This window comes from Saimiri boliviensis, chromosome 6 (genome assembly GCF_048565385.1).
Source record: "Saimiri boliviensis isolate mSaiBol1 chromosome 6, mSaiBol1.pri, whole genome shotgun sequence".
Taxonomy (NCBI): Eukaryota; Metazoa; Chordata; class Mammalia; order Primates; family Cebidae; genus Saimiri; species Saimiri boliviensis.
The window spans coordinates 60,957,697-60,976,420 of NC_133454.1; the positions used below are offsets into that span (position 1 = coordinate 60,957,697).

The following is an 18,724-nucleotide window of genomic DNA, read 5'->3' on the forward strand; positions in this document are numbered from 1 at the left end:
GATCATCTGATTTGTTTCTCTAAGAAAAAAATTTGAAATTTTAAAAGAGATTACATTGAATCTATAGATAAACTTGGGGAATATTTTCATTTTAGTACAGATTGAGTCTTCCTTATTCAAGGTCCTTGGGATAAAAAGTTTTGTGGATTTACCTTTGTTGGGATTTGGAATATTTGCATATACATAAAGAGATAACTTATGGATGGGACTCAAGATGAAGCATGAATTTTATTTATCCTTCTTATGCACCTTATACAAATAGCTGGAAGGCAATTTTATACAATGTTTTAAGTAATGTGCGTGAAACAAAGTGTGCATTGTACTGTCAGAAAGCAAACTTATCAGGTGTGAAATTTTTCATTCATGGCATCATGTCAGCACCCTAATAGTTTTGGAGTTTGGAACATTTTGGATTTCAGATTTTAGATTAAGGATGCTAAACCTTAATCTTCCAATCCAATAACATGGAACACTTTTTTATTTTTTAGGGTCTTTAATTTCTTTCAAGAATATTTTACAGTTTTCAGTGTTCACGTCTTGCACTTCCTAGGTTAAATGTAATCCCGTTTATTCTTTTTTTTTTATCCTGATGCTGATGTAAATGGAATGTTTTTTCAATTTTATTTTCAAATTGTTCATTGCTAGTATATTTGCAAATAAATTTTGCATATTGATCTTGTATCCTGAAATTTTGCTGAACTCATGTATTAACTCCAGTAGTTTTTTTTTTTTTTTTTTTTTGCAAAATCTTGGTTTCAGTTTATATATATATATATGAAGATTGTTTTTGATATATTAAAACAGTAAATTGTTTTACCTTTTTTTCTTCCGATCTGGATGCCTTTTAATTCTTTTTCTTGTTCAGTTGTCCTGGATAGGACTTCCAACATTATGTTGAACAGAAATAGTGAGAGTGGACATCTTCGTCTTGTTCTTGATCTTAGGGGAAAGTTTCGAGTCTTTCAGCATTAAGTATGATGTTAGCTGTGGGGTTTTTGTTTTTATGATGAAAGAGTATTAGATTTTGTCAGATGTTTTCTCCATCTGTTGAGATAATCATGTGGATTTTTTCCCCTTTATTAATATGGTATATTAATACCTTGCCCTCCTGTGCCCAAGTGATCCTCCCACCTCAGCCTCCTAAGTAGCTGAGACAACAGGTGTGCACTACATACCCAGCTTTTTAAAAATGTTTCTGTAGAGATGCATTCTGTCTGTGTTGAAAAGGCTGGCCTTGACCTTCTGGGCTCAAGTGATCCTCCGATAGTGGGGACTACTGGTGTGTACCACCATGCCCAGCTAAATTGACAATTTTCATCAGTCTATTTTGTCTAGTATCAGTATAGCCACACCAGTTCACCAGCTATCTTCTGTGTATTTTCTTTTGTTTAGATGGAGTCTCACTATGTTGCCCAGGCTAGAGTGTAGTGGTTATTTGTAGGCACAATTATAGTGCACCACAGCCTCAAACTCCTGGGCTCAAGTGACCTTCCTGCCTTGGCCTCCCAAGTAGGTGGGACTGTAGGTACATACCACCATACCCAGCTACCAACTCTCTTGGTTATTGTTTATACAGTCTGTTTTTTTTTTTTTTCCTTTTCCTTTTAACCTGTTTGTGTCTTTGAATTTAAAATTCCTTAGCTAGGTGTCATGGCTCACACCTGTAATTCCAGCACTTTGGGAGGCTGAGGCAGGCAGATGACTTGAGGCCAAGAGTTCGAGACCAGCCTGGCCAACATGGTGAAACCCCATCTCTACTAAAAATATTTTAAAAAATTAGTTGGGCATTGTGGTGTATGCCTGTAAACCCAGCTACTGGGACGCTTTAGGTGGGAAGATAGCCTGAGCCCTGGGAGATTGAGGCTGCAGTGAGCCGTGATCTGATTGTGTGACTGCTCTCTAGCCTGAGCGACAGAGCAGGACTGTCTCAAAAAAAAAAAAAAATCGCTTCTCAACCTTTTGGCTAAGATCAAGTATAGTATCTGTTCCTATCCGTTTTAAGTGCCTTAATTTCTCTTCCACAGGGGTTTTACTGGATACAGAATTCTTACTAGCTTTCGTTTTTCAGCACTATGAATATGCCACTACTACCTTCTAGCCTTTGTGGTTTCTGATGAGAAATCAGCTGTTAATCTTACTGAGGATCTATCTTACGTGAGCCCTTGCTGCTCTCTTGCTGCTTCTAAGTTTCTCTGTTGATCACAGTTTGATTATGATGTATCTTGCAGTGGATTTCTTTGTTCATTCTATTTGGAGTTCACTGAGTCTCTTGGATGTGTAAATTAATGTTTTTAATCAAACTTGGGAAGTTTTTCGCCATTATTTCTTCAAATATTTTTTCTGTACCTAACTCTCCTCTCCCTCTTGGACTCATTATGTGTATTGTTGGTACACTTGATGTGCCACAGTTCTTAGACTGTTCACTTTCACTTTTCTTTATTCTTTCTTTATGTTCCTCAGGGACTGTTTTGGTTGCTATTTTTCCTTTGTATGGGCCATACTTTCTTGTTGCCTTATATGATTTGTAATGTTTTGTTGAAAACTGGACATATTGTGGCAATATGTGGATCTCTAGAAGTCAGATTTTCCCCTCTTACCAGAGTTTGTTACTGCTTGATGTAGTTGTTTGATTTTTTTAGTGATCTTTTTCTTTTTCTTTTTTGAGGTGGAGTTTCGCTCTTGTTGCCCAGGTTGGAGTACAGTGGCACGATTTCAGCTCATTGCAACCTCCACCTCTGGGTTCAGGTGATTCTCCTGCCTCATCCTCCCAAGTAGCTGGAATTACAGGCCCCTGCCACCATGCCTGGCTAATATTTTGTATTTTTACTAGAGACAGGGTTTCATCATGTTGGCCAGACTGATCTCGAACTCCTCACCTCAGGTGATCCACCGCCTCAGCCTCGCAAAGCTGGGATTACAGGCATGAGCCACCACGCCTGGCCTTGGTGATTTTTCTGATGTAATTTTTTAAAGTTGGTATTCTTTGTCATGCATGGCTGTGCACTTTCTGTCTCACTAGTTTTAGTGGTCAGCTAATGATTGGACAGAGATTTCCTTAAATTCCGTTTACCAAAAACAAAAAATCTGCATAGCAGTTCTGTATTTGTGTTGGGGCACACCTGCAATACTCAGCCAAGAAGTTTACAATGTTTTCTCAGCCTTCACTATCTGCTTGTGCAAAGTACAAAGTTAGGGCAGATGTAGAGCTTAGGGCCTTCTCAGCTTTTTCCTAAGCATGTGTACTCCCTTGGTCATGGGTGTGTCCTTTTAGATTCCCAGGTATATGCTGGACCTTTTCAAAAGTCATTATTCCTCAGAAAAATCTCATTCCCTAACTTTTTCTTCCAGACTTCTTGGGTAGTCTGTTTGCCCCAGTTGCTCTCATTGCTTTAGGGAGCAGAGACTAAAGCACTTTCCTGTAAGTGTTTTCAGCAAACACTACCCAGGAGCAGCTTTAGCACAAGGTGAGTTACAGTTAAAGGCGAAATAAAGACAAGCTTCTTTTTTTTTTTTTTTTTTTCGAGTCAGAGTCTGGCTCTCTCACCCAGGCTGGAGTGCAATGGTGCAGCCTCTGCCTCCTAGGTTCAAGCAATTCTCCTGCCTCAGCCTTGCAAGTAGCTGGGATTATAGGCACCTGTCACCATGCCCAGCTGATTTTTGTGTTTTTAGTAGAGGTGGGGTTTCACTTTGTTGGTCAGGCTGGTCTGGAACCCCTGACCACAGGTGATCCACCCACCTTGGCCTCCCAAAGTGTTGAGATTACAGATGTGAGCCACCTCACCCGGCCAAGACAAGCCTTTTGATTGGGTTACTTTGGGGGTTCAGATTGGCTTAAGATAGTTTGTAAATGAGGTTTATTTTGCTCCCACCTGAACCTATACCTGAAATATGTACTGTTAATTTTCAAGGCTGCCACTGAGAGGAGCAGGGGATGTGAACAGGGTAAGTTACAATGCCAGAAAGCTCACTGTTCTCACTGAGTTTCACTTGTTTTGAATAAGTTGCAAGCTTTTAGTTAGTTTACAATATTCTGAAAAAGTTGATTCTGACAGTTTTTGGCAGATTTTTAAAACTGCTTTTGTGGAGTAATGGACTTCTGGAGTTCTTTTCTCTGCCATTTTCACTGACATCACTCCTTGATTCAGTATCTTTCAGTTTTGAAGTATTTTCTGTCTTTGAAGTTTAAGAGCTTAATTCAGATTTGTTGAGTTGAATATCTTGTATTAATTTTCCTGGAACTAGTTTGTTTTTTCAGTGCTGCACAGTTGTGGTATAGATGTGTGTTTTTATAGTTTCTTGAAGTAAGAATTATTACAAATACTTTTGTAATTTGGGTTGGGTTTTTCAAACATATCTGCTGATCTTGCTCAGGCTTATTCATCCAGCTTATTCATTATACATCAAATGACTACATGTGGCTGGTGGTTTAAAATGTTTTTACTCCCATGTTTGGAGTCTTGGTACTGGCTGTTAGCTGAGCCTTTCTGTCTGCATCATTCAGCTAGGCTGAGCATCTTTACATGCCATAGGAACGTTCTAAAACTGAAAGTTGCAAGGCATCTCAAGACCTTGGCCATCTTCTAATTGCTGCTGTAGCTTTTCAACCACAAGTCAGGCCTTTTTCTTTCTCACGTTTTAATCATCTTGCTTTTCCTCTCGTATTTTCATCTTTGGTTGTTTCTTCTTTCAGTGGTATTTTGGTAAAATACAGTAAGTTTTGTTGCTATGAGTTCATATACACTCAATCCCTGGGAGCTACACTTCTGTTGATAGATAGGTGGGGATACACATACCCATTGGGAGAAGAGAGACTCTGGAATGAGTGAGATTATCAGCATACTTAATACTACTCCTGTTATGCAAGTAGCCTGTAAATTAAAAAAAAAATTTTAATTGATACAACAATTATATGTATTCATGGGGTACATATGATGTTTTGATTCATATAATGTATAGTGATCAGATCAGGATAATTAGCATATTCATAATCTCAAACATTAATAGTTTCTTTGTGATGGAAATGTTCAATATCCTTCTAGCTGTTTGAAACTCGATTATTGTTAAGTATAGTCATCCTACAGTGGTCTAGAACTTACTCCTATCTAGCTGTAATTTTGTATTCTTTCACTAATCTCTGTCTTTCCCTTCCCTCTATCCTTCCTAGACTTTAGTATCCTCTGTACTGCTTTCTACTTCTATGATATCAACTGTTTTTTTTTGTTTCCACAGAACATGTGATGTTTAATTTTCTGTTCCCGGTTTATTTCAGTTAGCATAATGTCCTCCAGTTCCACCCATGTTGCTGCAGATGACAGGACTTTATTACTTTATATGGCTGAGTAGTATTTCATTGTGTATATATATATATCATATTATCTTCATCTGTTTGCTTGGCTTTTTGTTTTGTTTTTCTGGAGACAGTATTTCGCTCTGTCGCCCATGCTGGAGTGCAGTGGCTCAATCATACCTCACTGCAGCTTCAACCTCCTGGGCTCAAGTGATCCTTCTACCTCAGCCTCCCTGAGTAGCTGGGCCTACAGCCATGCACCACCATGCTTGGCTAATTTTTTTGGAATTTTAGTAGAGATGAGATATTGATATGTTGCCCAGTCTGGTCTTGAACTCCTGTGCTCACGGATCTTCCTGCTTTGACCTCCTAGAGTACTGGAATATAAGCATGAGCCACGGTGCCTGGCCTATTCTCATCTGTTTTTGGGTACCTAGGCCGATTCTGTATCTTGGCTGTTGTGAATAACGCTGTAGGGATGCAAATGTCTCTTCCGTATAATTTCCTTTCCTTTGGATAACATCTCAATAGTGGGATTGCTGGATCTTACAGGTAGTTTTATTTGTAGATTTGGAAGAACTTCTATTCTGTTCTTCATAGTGGGTATACTATATGGCTTAACCTTATTTTTGTTGCTTTAGGTTACTGTATCAACAACTGATAGGAGAAACAATAAACTCATTTTCAAAGTGAATTTGTTAGAAATGGATGATAAGATACTGGTTGACTTCCGGCTTTCTAAGGTAATTTTATGTTTTATTATAGTATTTTTTCTATGGAAATATTTCTTTGTGACTTTTTAAATGCCATTATGTTTGTATATATATGGCATTTGTAAATAGAATGTAATTTTTTCATTTAATATTATGAGCATGTGCTTTTGTTAATCTGTTTTTCCCAAACATTGTTTTTTCAACTGACATTTTCCTTATTATAAAAGTTTTTGCCAGGCACGGTGGCTCACACCTGTAATCTCAGTACTTTGGAAGGCCAAGGCAGGTAGATCACAAGGTCAGGAGTTTGAGACCAGCCTGGCCAACATAGTAAAACTAAAAATACAAAAAATTAGCCAGGCGTGGTGGTGGGTGCCTGTAATCCCAGCTACTCGGGAGACTGAGGCAGAAGAATCGCTTGTACCTGGGAGTTGGAAGTTGCAGTGAACCGAGATTGCACTATTGGACTCCAGCCTGGGCAACAGTGTGACACTTTATCTCAAAAAAGAAAAGAAAAATAAACAAAGTTTATGTTTTTGTGAAAAATGTAGATAAGCAAAAAATGGTAAAATAAGAATAATTCTAAATTTTTCTGCCCAGCAGTAATCACCTTTAAGATTTTGAAGCATTTTAATATTTTTCTTAATTTATCTTTTAATAAAAATTATGATTCGTTAAAAAATATTTCATTATATAATGAACCTTTACCTGTTAATGTTGATACATTATGCATAGTTTTTGTTCATATTTGTGATTTCTTTAGAAATTATTGATTTTAAAGTTGTAGTTTTATAGCCCTTAATATATAAATCCAAAACAACATTTTTCACCATGTTCCAAGAGATTGTATGTGTCTCTAAAAAGGGTTGGAGGGGTAGCTGCTGTGTTAGAGCATTTGCTGCAATACTCCTTGTATTAGAGATTTGCTGCAATACTGTTTTAGATACTTACTATGGAATTAAATTATTAAGATCGTGGTATAATGAAATTCTTCTCATAACTAAATCTGTTGATTTTATTGCAATAGTGTTATGACAAGACTTCAGTTTAGTTGTAGAGCTTATTGTTAGTTTCCAAACCCTACTGCCTGTGCAACGTAATGACTTAGGTCCAGGTATACCAACACATGAAACAGAGAGGATGCCATTTTATCTGCTCTCTGAGCTCAGTGCGATAGGAACAATGATGGGCATGAAACTACATCAGAATTATTTGTGTAACTATTTTCTCTGCCAGAATATTTGGTCTTCATAAATGGGCCTAAACGGAAATTGTAGCTAGACATGTATCTAAGGATGTTTGTCTCTTATTACCACTAAAAAGAGATTGATTTTAGGGCATAATCTTGTTTTTGTTTTGATTTTGACATTATTTTTGAAAACTATTTCTAATATAGGGTGATGGATTGGAATTCAAGAGACACTTCCTGAAGATTAAAGGGAAGCTGATTGATATTGTGAGCAGCCAGAAGGTTTGGCTTCCTGCCACATGATCCGACATTGGCTCTGGGGAATCCTGGTGAATATAGTGCTGCTATGTTGACATTATTCTTCCTAGAGAAGATTAACCTATTCTGCAAACTGCAAACAATAGTTCCTGAAGTATTCACTTCCCTCTTTATCCAAACATCTTCCAATTCATTTTGTTTATTCTACATACAAATAATACCTATATCTTAATTGTAAGGAAAACTTTGGGGAAAGGATGAATAGAATTCATTAGATTATTTCTTCTTGTGTATTTAGTATCTGAATTTGAAATTCATCTGGTGGAAACCAAGTTTCAGGGAACATGAGTTTTCCAGCTTTTATATACACATTTCCCATTTTTATCAAAACATTTTGTTTAATCCAAAAAGTACATATTTCTTCCATGTTGACTTAATTATAAAATGAACCAATAAAGATATAAGCCTTGTGATTTTTGGACAGTAGATTTATCACTCTGTGAATCGAGGCTAGCTTCAAAACATATATCCCCAAGTTTTGTACTTACATTTTCAGAAGGGCCTGGCCAGTTATATATACCTGTTTTCGAATTATAATGATTAATTAAAATTACAAGTAGGTGTGTTTTCCAGCATAGTTAGTAAAATACTGGTTGGCCTTTTAAGGAGAAGTGGAGCATAACTTAGTGCTTAACCAACTTTACTCTAAAAATTACTGTTGAACATCTTAAATATTTTTCTATATTTTCTGCTTTCACAGCCATACTTTATTTAATTTTTTGAACTTACTCGTGACCAAGCTTTTAGGTGATAAAGAATAAAAGAGGGAAGGGAAGAGTAAGAAAGCTATAAGAAAAATAGATCTGATTCATTATTCCTTTACCTATGACTTACAAAACCTTTGTTTTTCTAATAAAATTTGTATTAACTTTGAAGCATATTAGGTTGAGGCCTTGGCTCCTGCCTGTAGTCCCAGCTACTTAGGAGGCTGAGAGAGGAGGATTGCAGGAGCCTAGAAATTTGAGGCTGTAGTGAGCTATGATTGCATCACAACAGTCCAGCTTGGATGACAAAGTGAGACCCTGCCTCTAATAGAAATTTTTAAAATTGTAAAAAAGTATAAAATTAATTAGTTATTTAAATCTGAAGCCAAGAACATGTAGAATGTTATGATTAGAGTTTATCTCATGTTAATGTGTACTGGCAAATTGTGTTACTGGAGTATACCCATAGCAGGAATAAATTTGAACCTGTTTTATTTATTTGAACCTACTTAGGGTCTGCCTAAGAATTGAGTCTATATAAATTCTCAAATATGGGAGAAATTTTATTCTTGAGAATTATCTGTGAGTCATTTGTATCTTTCAAAAACAGGCTGGGCGCAGAGGCTCATGCCTGTAATCCCAGCACTTTGGAAGGCCAAGGTGGGTGGATCATGAGATCAAGAGATCAAGACCATCCTGGCCAACATGGTGAAACCCCGTCTCTACTGAAAAAAAATAGAAAAATTAGCTGGGCTTGGTGGCGTGCACCTGTAGTCCCACCTACTTGGGAGGCTAAGGCAGGAGAATTTCTTGAACCCAGGAGGCAGAGATTGCAGTGAGCTGAGATCGTGCCACTGCACTCCAGCCTGGCGACAGAACTAGACTCTTGTCTCAAAAAACAAACAAACAAACAAAACCAGCTCTCACTGACTTGAACTTCTTCTCTGAGCTCTAGTCTTTTACCTACTTTACATTTCCACTTGAACATCCAGTAGGCATCTCATGACCAAAAATAGCTTTTGATTCCTGTTCTCCAACTTGTTCCTCTCCTAGTTTTCTCTGTCAGAAATGTTATTTCACTCCTCAGTTCCTTAAGCCAAAACCCTAGGTCATTCTTCACTTTTTCCCCCCATATTCTACATTCAATTCAGCAGATCCTATTCAATTTAACAAATCCATTCAAAGTATGTCCCACTTCACACCTCTGCTAGTACCACTCCTGTTGAAGGCACTATCATCATCTCTCTGTTTGTATTATCCCTCAGAAGTTTATTTTCTAGAAAAGCTGTCAGAATGATCCTTTTAAAATGTGAATCAGATATCCTTGTCCTGTTCTCAATTCACATGGCTTTTTAACACACTTAAAATAAAATTCAAAACTCAATGTATAAGCTATACAGCTTTATGTGATCTATCTCCTGGCCACTTCTTTGGCTTCATGTGCCACTCCACTCTTTGTTCATTCTGCTCTAGCCACATTGGCTTTGCTCTTCTCACAAGAAGATAAGCACATTGCCACCTCAGCGTCTTTTCACTTGCAGTTGCCTGTACCTATAATACTTTACTCCCAAATATTTGTGTGGCTTGTGCTTCACTGTAGGTGTCTGCTTAAATGTCACTTTTTCTGCAAAGTCTTTCCCTGGCTTATCTAAAATAACCACCTCTGTCTCTTTCCTTTAGCTTTCATCATAATGCTTCTTACCTGACTTTATAGGATATTTTTATCTATTAAATTTGAGCTTCTCATATTAGGATATGTAATATATAAGTTCCTTGAGATCAGGGACCCTTTCTGTCCTATTCAGTTTCATATACCCAGCACCTAGAACTGTGCCTGATAACATTACAGTATAGAATAAATAGCTGTTCAACAAATTAGCACTCAGTTGATCTGATCTATCCTCAGCATATATGTGGAAAACCGTCCATGTCTGTTTTGATTGTTGCCCACTCCTGTTCACCCTCCTTAATCTCCTCCCTGGATTTCTGTAATAACAGCTAGTCTTCCTCCTTTCACTTTTACCATTGCCAACTCCCTTCTGACGCAGTCTTTTCTTTATATACCCCTAAATTTTTTAAAAATATAAATTGTACTATGGCCCTCCCTTTCTTAAAAACTTAAAATTAAAATAGCTTCCTATTGCATCTAGGCTGGGAATCTAAACTTTTTGCTATGACTTGCCTGGCCCTCCATAATTCACCCTCTGTCCTTTTTGCACATAGGATTCCAGCAGCGTTGCCTGCTTTCTGTCCACTAAGGCACATTTCCCTTCCAGGACCTTGGTGCTTACGGGTCCCTGTGCATGGAACCCCTTCAGTAGTTTGCATGGCTGACTGAACATTCAAATCTCAACCCAAGTGTTTCTACTACCCTGAGTCATTGTCACTTTATTCTATTTTCTTCATAGAATTTGATCACTGTCTGAAATTATTTATTGCCTGTCTCCCCAACCAAAATGTAAGCTTAGACTTTGACTTTGCCATTCCTTTTCACCCTTGTATAACTCATATGAAAACAGTACCTGGAATATGATAGGTACTAAATAAATGTTTGTTAAATAAATGATTGAATGTTGAATAAATGAATAAATTAATTGAATATCACATGAGGCAGATACCACAGAATATTGTAAGGGAAAGATGAATAGATGGATAGTAAACTGTTTGCTGTGGGAATTTGCATAGAATGGTGGGAAATCTTCAAGTTTCAGATTTGGACTAGCTTGACATTTATTTATCTGAACACTGGCAATTACCTCAGTAAAGTGACTGATAATAAGTACCTTTTAGACTTATTTTAATCTTTAACGTGTTAATGTATAAGAAGAGTATAGTGTCATGTTTTGCACAGAAAGACATTCTGTAAATATAAGGTGCCTTAATTTTCCTGTCATGTTCATTATACTGTTGTGAGAAGGTATTTACTCCTATTATTAAAAATAAAAATGAATACAAAAGAATTTACTACCTGAAGTTAACAGTTCAAATTTTGTTGGAAAAATCAACCTGTTCCTGTGTGTGCGTGTGTGTTTAGTGTGTGTGTGTGTGTGTGTGTTTGTGTGTGTAGTGTGTATAGTGTGTGTGGTTGTTGAGATAAGCATAATTAAAATACATGAAATATGCACAGTTTAACATGCAGTTGTAAAGTTAACATTCACTTAACCACAACTGAGTAGAAAGATCATTTATAGACCCTTAAAAATTTCCTATATATGATCTCCCAGTCACAACCTACTTTCTTCCCCCAGAGATAATCCCAAAATAGAGTTTGGTGATAATCTTTTTCTTGGTGTGTTCTTTTTAATTTTCTTAACTATGTATGCATCTTCAAATATCATTTAGTTTATGTATTTTTAATTGATGTTTTTATTAATGAACTTTATATAAATTTTGCTGTATTTTTCATGTGTTGATTTTTTTATATCCATGCTTTTGTGTGTATTGAGTTCATTAATTTTAATTTTTATATAGGATAGTATTTATGAACATCCCACTATTCTGCTGCTGACTGATATTTGGATTGTGTACAGTTTGATGCTATTATAAAATTCTTCTAAGAACATTCTTGTACATGTTCATTTGTTTCGCTAGCTCCTAGAGTCTAAGGTTTATGCCCAGAAGAGGAATAGCTGGGTATTAGGGTAGAATAATGACAAACTATTATTTTCCAAAGTGATTGTACCAATTAGTATTTCCATAGGAGAAAAGTGTACAGTTCCTGGAAAAACAGTTTTTTTGATCTAAAGTATAAGAATGTTCATAGCAACAGAGTATGTGTTTCTAGTATTCCAAATTTTCACCTGCAGTTGGTGTAGTCAGTCTAAATTGTTTTTGTTTTTGTTGGGTTTTGTTTTTTTTTTTTTCCTTTGAGAGGGTCTCACTTTGTTGCCCAGGCTGGAGAGCAGTGGTACAAACAGCTCACTGCAGCCTTAGCCTCTTAGGCTCAAGCAGTTCTCCTGCCTTAGCTCCCGAGTAGCTGGGACTAGAGGTGCACGCCACCACACCTGGCTAATTTTTCTATTTTTTATGTAGAGACAGGTTCTGACTATGTTGCCCAGGCTGGTCCAGTCTGTTTTTACAAATTGTTGCTGTGTAATGATATATGTATGGTATTAAATTTGCTTGTTCCTAAGTTTAAATGAGGTTGAGCATTTTATGACATGCCTGTTCTAGTCTTTTGCTTATTGTTCTAATTGCTTTTTCTTTTTCTTAATAATTTCAATTCTTCATATGTTCAGCATACTAGAGTCCTTTATTAATTTACATGTGTTGAATATATATACTCTCCCATTCTATGGCTTATTGTTCCGTTCTTCATGGACGGTTGTAATTTTAATGTCCTATTTAGACCTTTCCTTTGTCTAGTGTTTTATCTTTTGTATTAAAAGTCATTCACTGCTGCAAGATCACGAAAATTTTCTTGTATGTAATCGTCTTAAAAGCTTTATGGCTTTTGCTTTTTTTTTTTTTTTTTTTTTTTTTAAGACAGAGTCTTGTATCACCAAAGCTGGAGTGCAGTGGTACAATCACAACTCACTGCAGCCTCAGCCTCCCACGCCCAAGTGATCCTTTCACTTCAGCCTCCTAAGCTGGGACTATAGGCATGCACCACCACACCCAGCAATGCTTTATTTTTTTGAGGAGACTAGATCTAGAATTTGCTGTGTTGCCCAGGCTGGTTTTGAATGCCTGGGCTCGAATGATCCTCCTGTCTTGGCCCCGCAAAGTGCTGGGATTACAGGTGTGAGCCACCATGCCTGCCTGGCCGATTTTTTTGACTCGTTTAGGTCTACAATTCATCTGAAGTTGGATTTTGTGTAAAATGTGAGGTAGAGGTTAGGTTTCATTTTTTTTCCCTTATATGGCTATCCAATTTAGCACTGATTATTGAAAAGATCTTTATTTTCTTCACTATTCTTCATTGATATCCAATCAAGTGTTGAAATGTTTTAATTATTTTTTATACTTCATATTGAATCAGGATCCTAATAAAGTTTAAAAATAACAATCTATTGATGTCTTTTAAGTTGCTTTTAGTCTGTAAGTTCCCTCTTTATCCCCTTCTTGTTTTTCTTTTGCAGTTTATTGCTTGAAGAATCCAGCTGGTTTACTCTGTTTTTTCTAAGTCTAGATTTGTGGATTTGATTGTTATGATAGGTTCACATCTTTCTTCTGTTTTCTGCATATCCTATAAATACATTCACAATATTATATGTTCAATTATGTGTCAATTATATGTTCCATATAGGCATTTTAAATGCCATAAATTTTCTAAGTACCATTTTTTTTATGCCACAAATTTTTATGTGTAGTATTTTTGTTATCCAGCTCAAATTTTTTCTAAGATTGTTATTACTTTTTTCTATGTATTTCTACAGTTTTTACTTTGTAGTTCTCAGATGTTTGTATATGATTTATTTGTTGATCCATAAATTATTTGGAATTATGTTTCTGAATTTCCAGGCCTTTGGGAATTGTTTTTTTTTTTTTTTTTTTTTTTTTTTGAGACGGAGTTTCGCTGTTGTTACCCAGGCTGGAGTGCAATGGCGCGATCTCGGCTCACCGCAACCTCCGCCTCCTGGGTTCAGGCAATTCTCCTGCCTCAGCCTCCTGAGTAGCTGGGATTACAGGCACGCACCACCATGCCCAGCTATTTTTTTTGTATTTTTAGTAGAGACGGGGTTTCACCATGTTGACCAGGATGGTCTCGATCTCTTGACCTTGTGATCCACCCGCCTCGGCCTCCCAAAGTGCTGGGATTACAGGCTTGAGCCACCGCGCCCGGCCTGGGAATTGTTTTTATTTAAAAATTGTTTTTATTGAGATAGTCATATACACAAATTCACTTTTTAAAGTGTTATACCCCCTTTAGTGTGTTCACAAAGTTATGCAACCATCACCACTCTCAAATTCTAAAACAATTTCATAACTTCAGAAAGAACCTCCATACTCATTAGCAGTCACTCCCTACTTTTTCCTCCTCCAGTCTCTGGATAATTCTAATCTACTTTCTGTCTCTATGGATTTGCTTATTCTAGACATTTCATATAAATAGAATGGTATAATACATGCGTGGCTTCTTTCACTTAATGGTTTTAAGATTCATCCATGTTGTAGCATGTATCAGGACTCCTTATGGCTGAATTAATTTTCGTGTGTGTGTGTATTGCACATTCTGTTCATTATTTGGACATTTGAGTTCTTTTTACTTCTTGGTTATTATGAATAGTAATATGTACACATTCTTGTACAACTTTGTGAGTGTCCACACATTTTCAGTTTTCTTGGATATGTACCTAGGAATAGAATTGTTTGATAGTGACAGTTTTTATAATTATTGGGTACAGACTTCTGTATATCTCCATGTAATCACTGAGTTAATCATAGTCAGAACTTCTTTATCCTACTGCTTAGTCAATGAATTACTAGAGATGCATGTTAAAATTTACTGTGACTTGAATTTGTGTATTTTTACTTGTGGTTCTCTTATTTATTTATTTATTTTTTTAAGAGACAGGGTCTCCCTATATTGCCCAGGCTAGACTCAAGCTCCTAGGCTTGAGCGATCTTCCTGCCTCAGTCTCCCAACTAGCTGGCACTACAGGTGTTCACCACCAGGCCTGGCTGTGTTCTGTTAATTTTGCTTTATGTATTTTGGGACTATTTCCTTAGGTTATATACTGATACATACTTCTCATATCTTCTTAGTGAATTAAACCATTTATTTATTTAGAAGTAACTTCTTTATAGATACAGTAATACTTTTTGCCATAAATATGAATTTAGCCCCACATGCTTTCTTTTGGCTAATATTTGTGTTTTCCGTGAAGGATTTATTAAGAAAAAAAAGAAAAAGTTTGCATGGCATAACTTTTTATCTTTTTACTTTTACCCGTCTAAATCATGTGTAAAATATCCGTGTTTTAATTATTTTTAAAATCCAATCTGACAGTATTTTTCAAAGGACCATTTATTCCATTTGCTTTCACTGTAATTACTGATATATTTGGATTTATTTCTATCGTCTTACTTTGGTTCCACTAGATTTGTATTTTTTTTTTCCTCTTAAAAAACTTTTTGTCTTGCTTAGTACTTTATTTTATTTTTGAGACAGGGTCTCACCCTGTGACCCAGGCTGGAGTGCAGTGGCACGATCTGAGCTCACTCTGCCTCACCGTTTCAAATGATTCTTGTGCCTCAACCTCCCCAGTAGCTGGGATTATAGGCGTGTGCCATTATGCCTGGCTAATTTTTGTATTTTTAGTAAAGACAGGGTTTCACCGTGTTGGCCAGGCTGGTCTCAAAATTCCTGGCCTCAAGTGATCTGCCCGCCTTGGCCTACTAAACTGCTGGGATTACAGGCGTGAGCCACTGTGCCCAACCTTGCTTAGTATTTTTAAAAAATTATTTATCCTCTCCTAGTTTGGAATTTATATACTTGTTTTTTTTTTTTTTTTTTGAAAGTTACCCTAGATGTTACAAATACAGACTTGTTAAAGTCTTGAGTCAGTCTCTTGTCCTTTCTGGACAATCAGATCTTTATATTTTTATAATTTATATACAATTATTGTCTATTTTGATAATATATGTGTGTTTCTATGTAAATACCTTTAAAGAGATAGTAGATTTGCATGTAGTTGTAATACAGAGAGATCCTGTGTACCTTTTACTCAATTTCCCCCAATAATATCCTATAAAATAATGTAAACAGGATATTGATATTGATATGGTCAAGTTAGGACATTTCCATCACCACCAGGATTCCTCATGATATCCTTTTATAGCCGCATTCACTTTCCTCTCACTTCCTGGCAACTACTAATCTTTTCTCTATTCCTATAATTCTGTCATTATAAGAATAATATTTTAGCCTGTTTAGGCTTCTAGAACAAAAGCACTATAAACAACAAATATCTATTTCTCACAATTCTGAAGGCTGAGAAGTGCAAGTTCAAGGCACCAGCAGATTCAGTGTCTGATGAGGGCCTCTTCCTCTTAGATGTCACTTTTTACTGTGTCCCCACATAGTGGAAGGGGCAAGGCAGCTCTCTAGGGCCTCTTTTATAAGGGCACTAATTCCATTCATGAAGGTCCTGCTCTATAACCTAATCACTTCCCAACGTCCTCACCTCCCAGTACTATCACATTACGAGTTAGGTTTCAGTATATGAATTTGTGGGGAGGGGAATACGAGCTTTTAGACCACAGCAGTTACATAAATAAAATCACTTAGTATTGTATCTTTTGGGATCGACTTTTTTCACTCACCATAATTCTCTGGAGATTCATCCACGTTGTTGGTGTATGTCAAGTTCATTCCTTTTTATTGCTGTTTGATATCCATGATATTGTTTAACCACTCACTTGTTGAAGGACATCTTTCTTATATCTACTTTTTTGCTATTGTGACTAAAGCTGCTATAAATATCTACAAGCTTTTGTGTGAATATCGTCTTTATTTGTCTGGGATAAATGTATTGGAGTGATTATACGGTAGTCATGTGTTTAGTTTTTGAAAAAACTGCCTCTCATTTCCAGAATGGCTGTACCATTTTTTTTTTTTCTCACCACCAATATATGAGTAATGGAGTTTCTTCACATTCTCACCAGAGTTGTCATTATTTTTGATTTTAGCCATTCTGATAGGTATGTAGTAATATCTCATTGTGATTTGAATTTGCATTACCCTAGTGGGTAATGATGTTGAACATCTTTTCATGTACTCATTTGCCATATATGTATCTTTGGTGAAATATTTCTTCATGTCTTTTGTTCGTGTTCTGATTAGATTTGTTTATGTTGAGTTTTCAAAGTTATGTAATCTAGATACTAATCCTTTGTCAAATATGTCATTTGTAAATATAGTCTCCCATTCTGTTACTTTTCATCCTCTCAACAGGGTGCTTTATAGGGCAGAAGTTTTTAATGTGAATGAAATCCAATTTACCAATTTTTTCTTATATGGATCATGTTTATGATATCTATCCTAGAATAAGCCTAGATTCTGAATATTTTTTCCAGTGTTTTTTCTTAAATATTTACAGTTTAAGACTAAAACATTTTGAATTAGTTTTTATATAGGTATGAACCTTAGGTTGGATTTAATTTTTTTTGCCTCTGAATCTTAAGTTGCTCTACTGTTTGTTGAAACGGCTATCTTTCCTCCACTGAATCACTTTTTGAAATTTAATATCAGAGAGCAGTTTTTATTTTTGTTTATTTTTGTATGTTTATTTTTCTTGTAGTTTAAGTTCCTTGTAGAGTCTGGATATTAGACCTTTGTTGGATGCATGGTTTGCAAATATATTCTTCCTTTCTGTAGATTGTCTCTTTACTCTGTTGATAGTTTCTTTTGCTGTGAATAAGTTCTTTAGTTTAATTAGGTCTCATTTGTCAGTTTTTGTTTTCATTGCAATTGCTTTTGGCGTCTTCATCATAAAATCTTTGCCAGGGCCTATGTTCAAAATGGTATTTCCTAGGTTATCTTCCAGGGTTTTTATCATTTTAGTTTTACATTTAAGTCTTTAATCCATCTTGACTTTATTTTTGTTTGTGGTACAAGAAAGGATTCCAGTTTCAATCTGCATATGACTTGTCAGTTATCCCAGCATCATTTATTGAGTCCTTTTTCCGTTGCTTGTTTGAATCCACGTCCCATTTCAGTCCTTTTCCCCTTGCTTTTGTCAACTTTGTTGAAGATCAGATGGTTGTAAGTGTGCAGCATTATTTCTGTGCTCTCTATTCTGTTCCATGGGTCTGTGTGTCTGCTTTTGTGCTTTGTACCGTACTCTTTTGGTTACTGTAGGCTTGCAGTATAGTTTGAAGTTGTATGATGCCTCCCAGATAATAGCCATTTTAACGGGAGAGATATCTCTCAATGTTGTATAGGTCTACTGGTTATTAATTCTCTTAGCTTTGGTTTATATGAAAATGTGTTCCCTGCCGGGCGCAGTGGCTCAAGCCTGTAATCCCAGCACTTTGGGAGGCTGAGGCGGGTGGATCACGAGGTCAAGAGATCGAGACCATCCTGGTCAACTTGGTGAAACCCCGTCTCTACTAAAAATACAAAAAATTAGCTGGGCATGATGGCTCGTGCCTGTAATCCTAGCTACTCAGGAGGCTGAGGCAGGAGAATTGCCTGAACCCAGGAGGCGGAGGTTGCAGTGAGCAGAGATCACGCCATTGCACTCCAGCCTGGGTGACAAGAGCGAAACTCCATCTCAAAAAAAAAAGAAAGAAAATGTGTTCCCTTCGCTTTTGAAGGGTTATTATCTTGGAGATAACATTCTGCGACCAGTATTTTCCTTTCATTATTTGGAAGTATCTTCTCTTGTTTTCTACTCTCCATTGTTTCTGATGACAAGTCAGTCAACATTTGTATCAATGTTCCCCTATATGTAATATATCTTTTCTTTAGACCAGTTTTGAATTTTTCTCTGTCTTTGAATTTTAGTAATTTGCTTATTATGTGCCTAGGTATATTTCTTTGTATTTATCCTGCCTTGGGTTCATT

General features: G+C 36.4%; 1 protein-coding gene and 1 pseudogene across 6 annotated transcripts in view; both read left to right on the forward strand.

Moving 5' to 3' along the window:
- The window catches only part of CHEK1 (checkpoint kinase 1), a 39,896-nt gene extending 28,725 nt beyond the window's left edge, over positions 1-11,171 (forward strand). For all 6 annotated transcript variants that reach the window (XM_074400809.1, XM_074400813.1, XM_074400811.1 and 3 more), the window contains exons 12-13: positions 5,929-6,030; positions 7,397-11,171. In XM_074400809.1, coding sequence (XP_074256910.1) covers positions 5,929-6,030; positions 7,397-7,492 — 198 coding nt within the window. In that variant the 3' untranslated portion in view covers positions 7,493-11,171. The remainder of the gene's footprint in view (positions 1-5,928; positions 6,031-7,396) is intronic.
- Positions 1,944-2,093, forward strand: LOC120364883 (U2 spliceosomal RNA; annotated as a pseudogene).
- Positions 11,172-18,724: the final 7,553 nt, after the last annotated feature.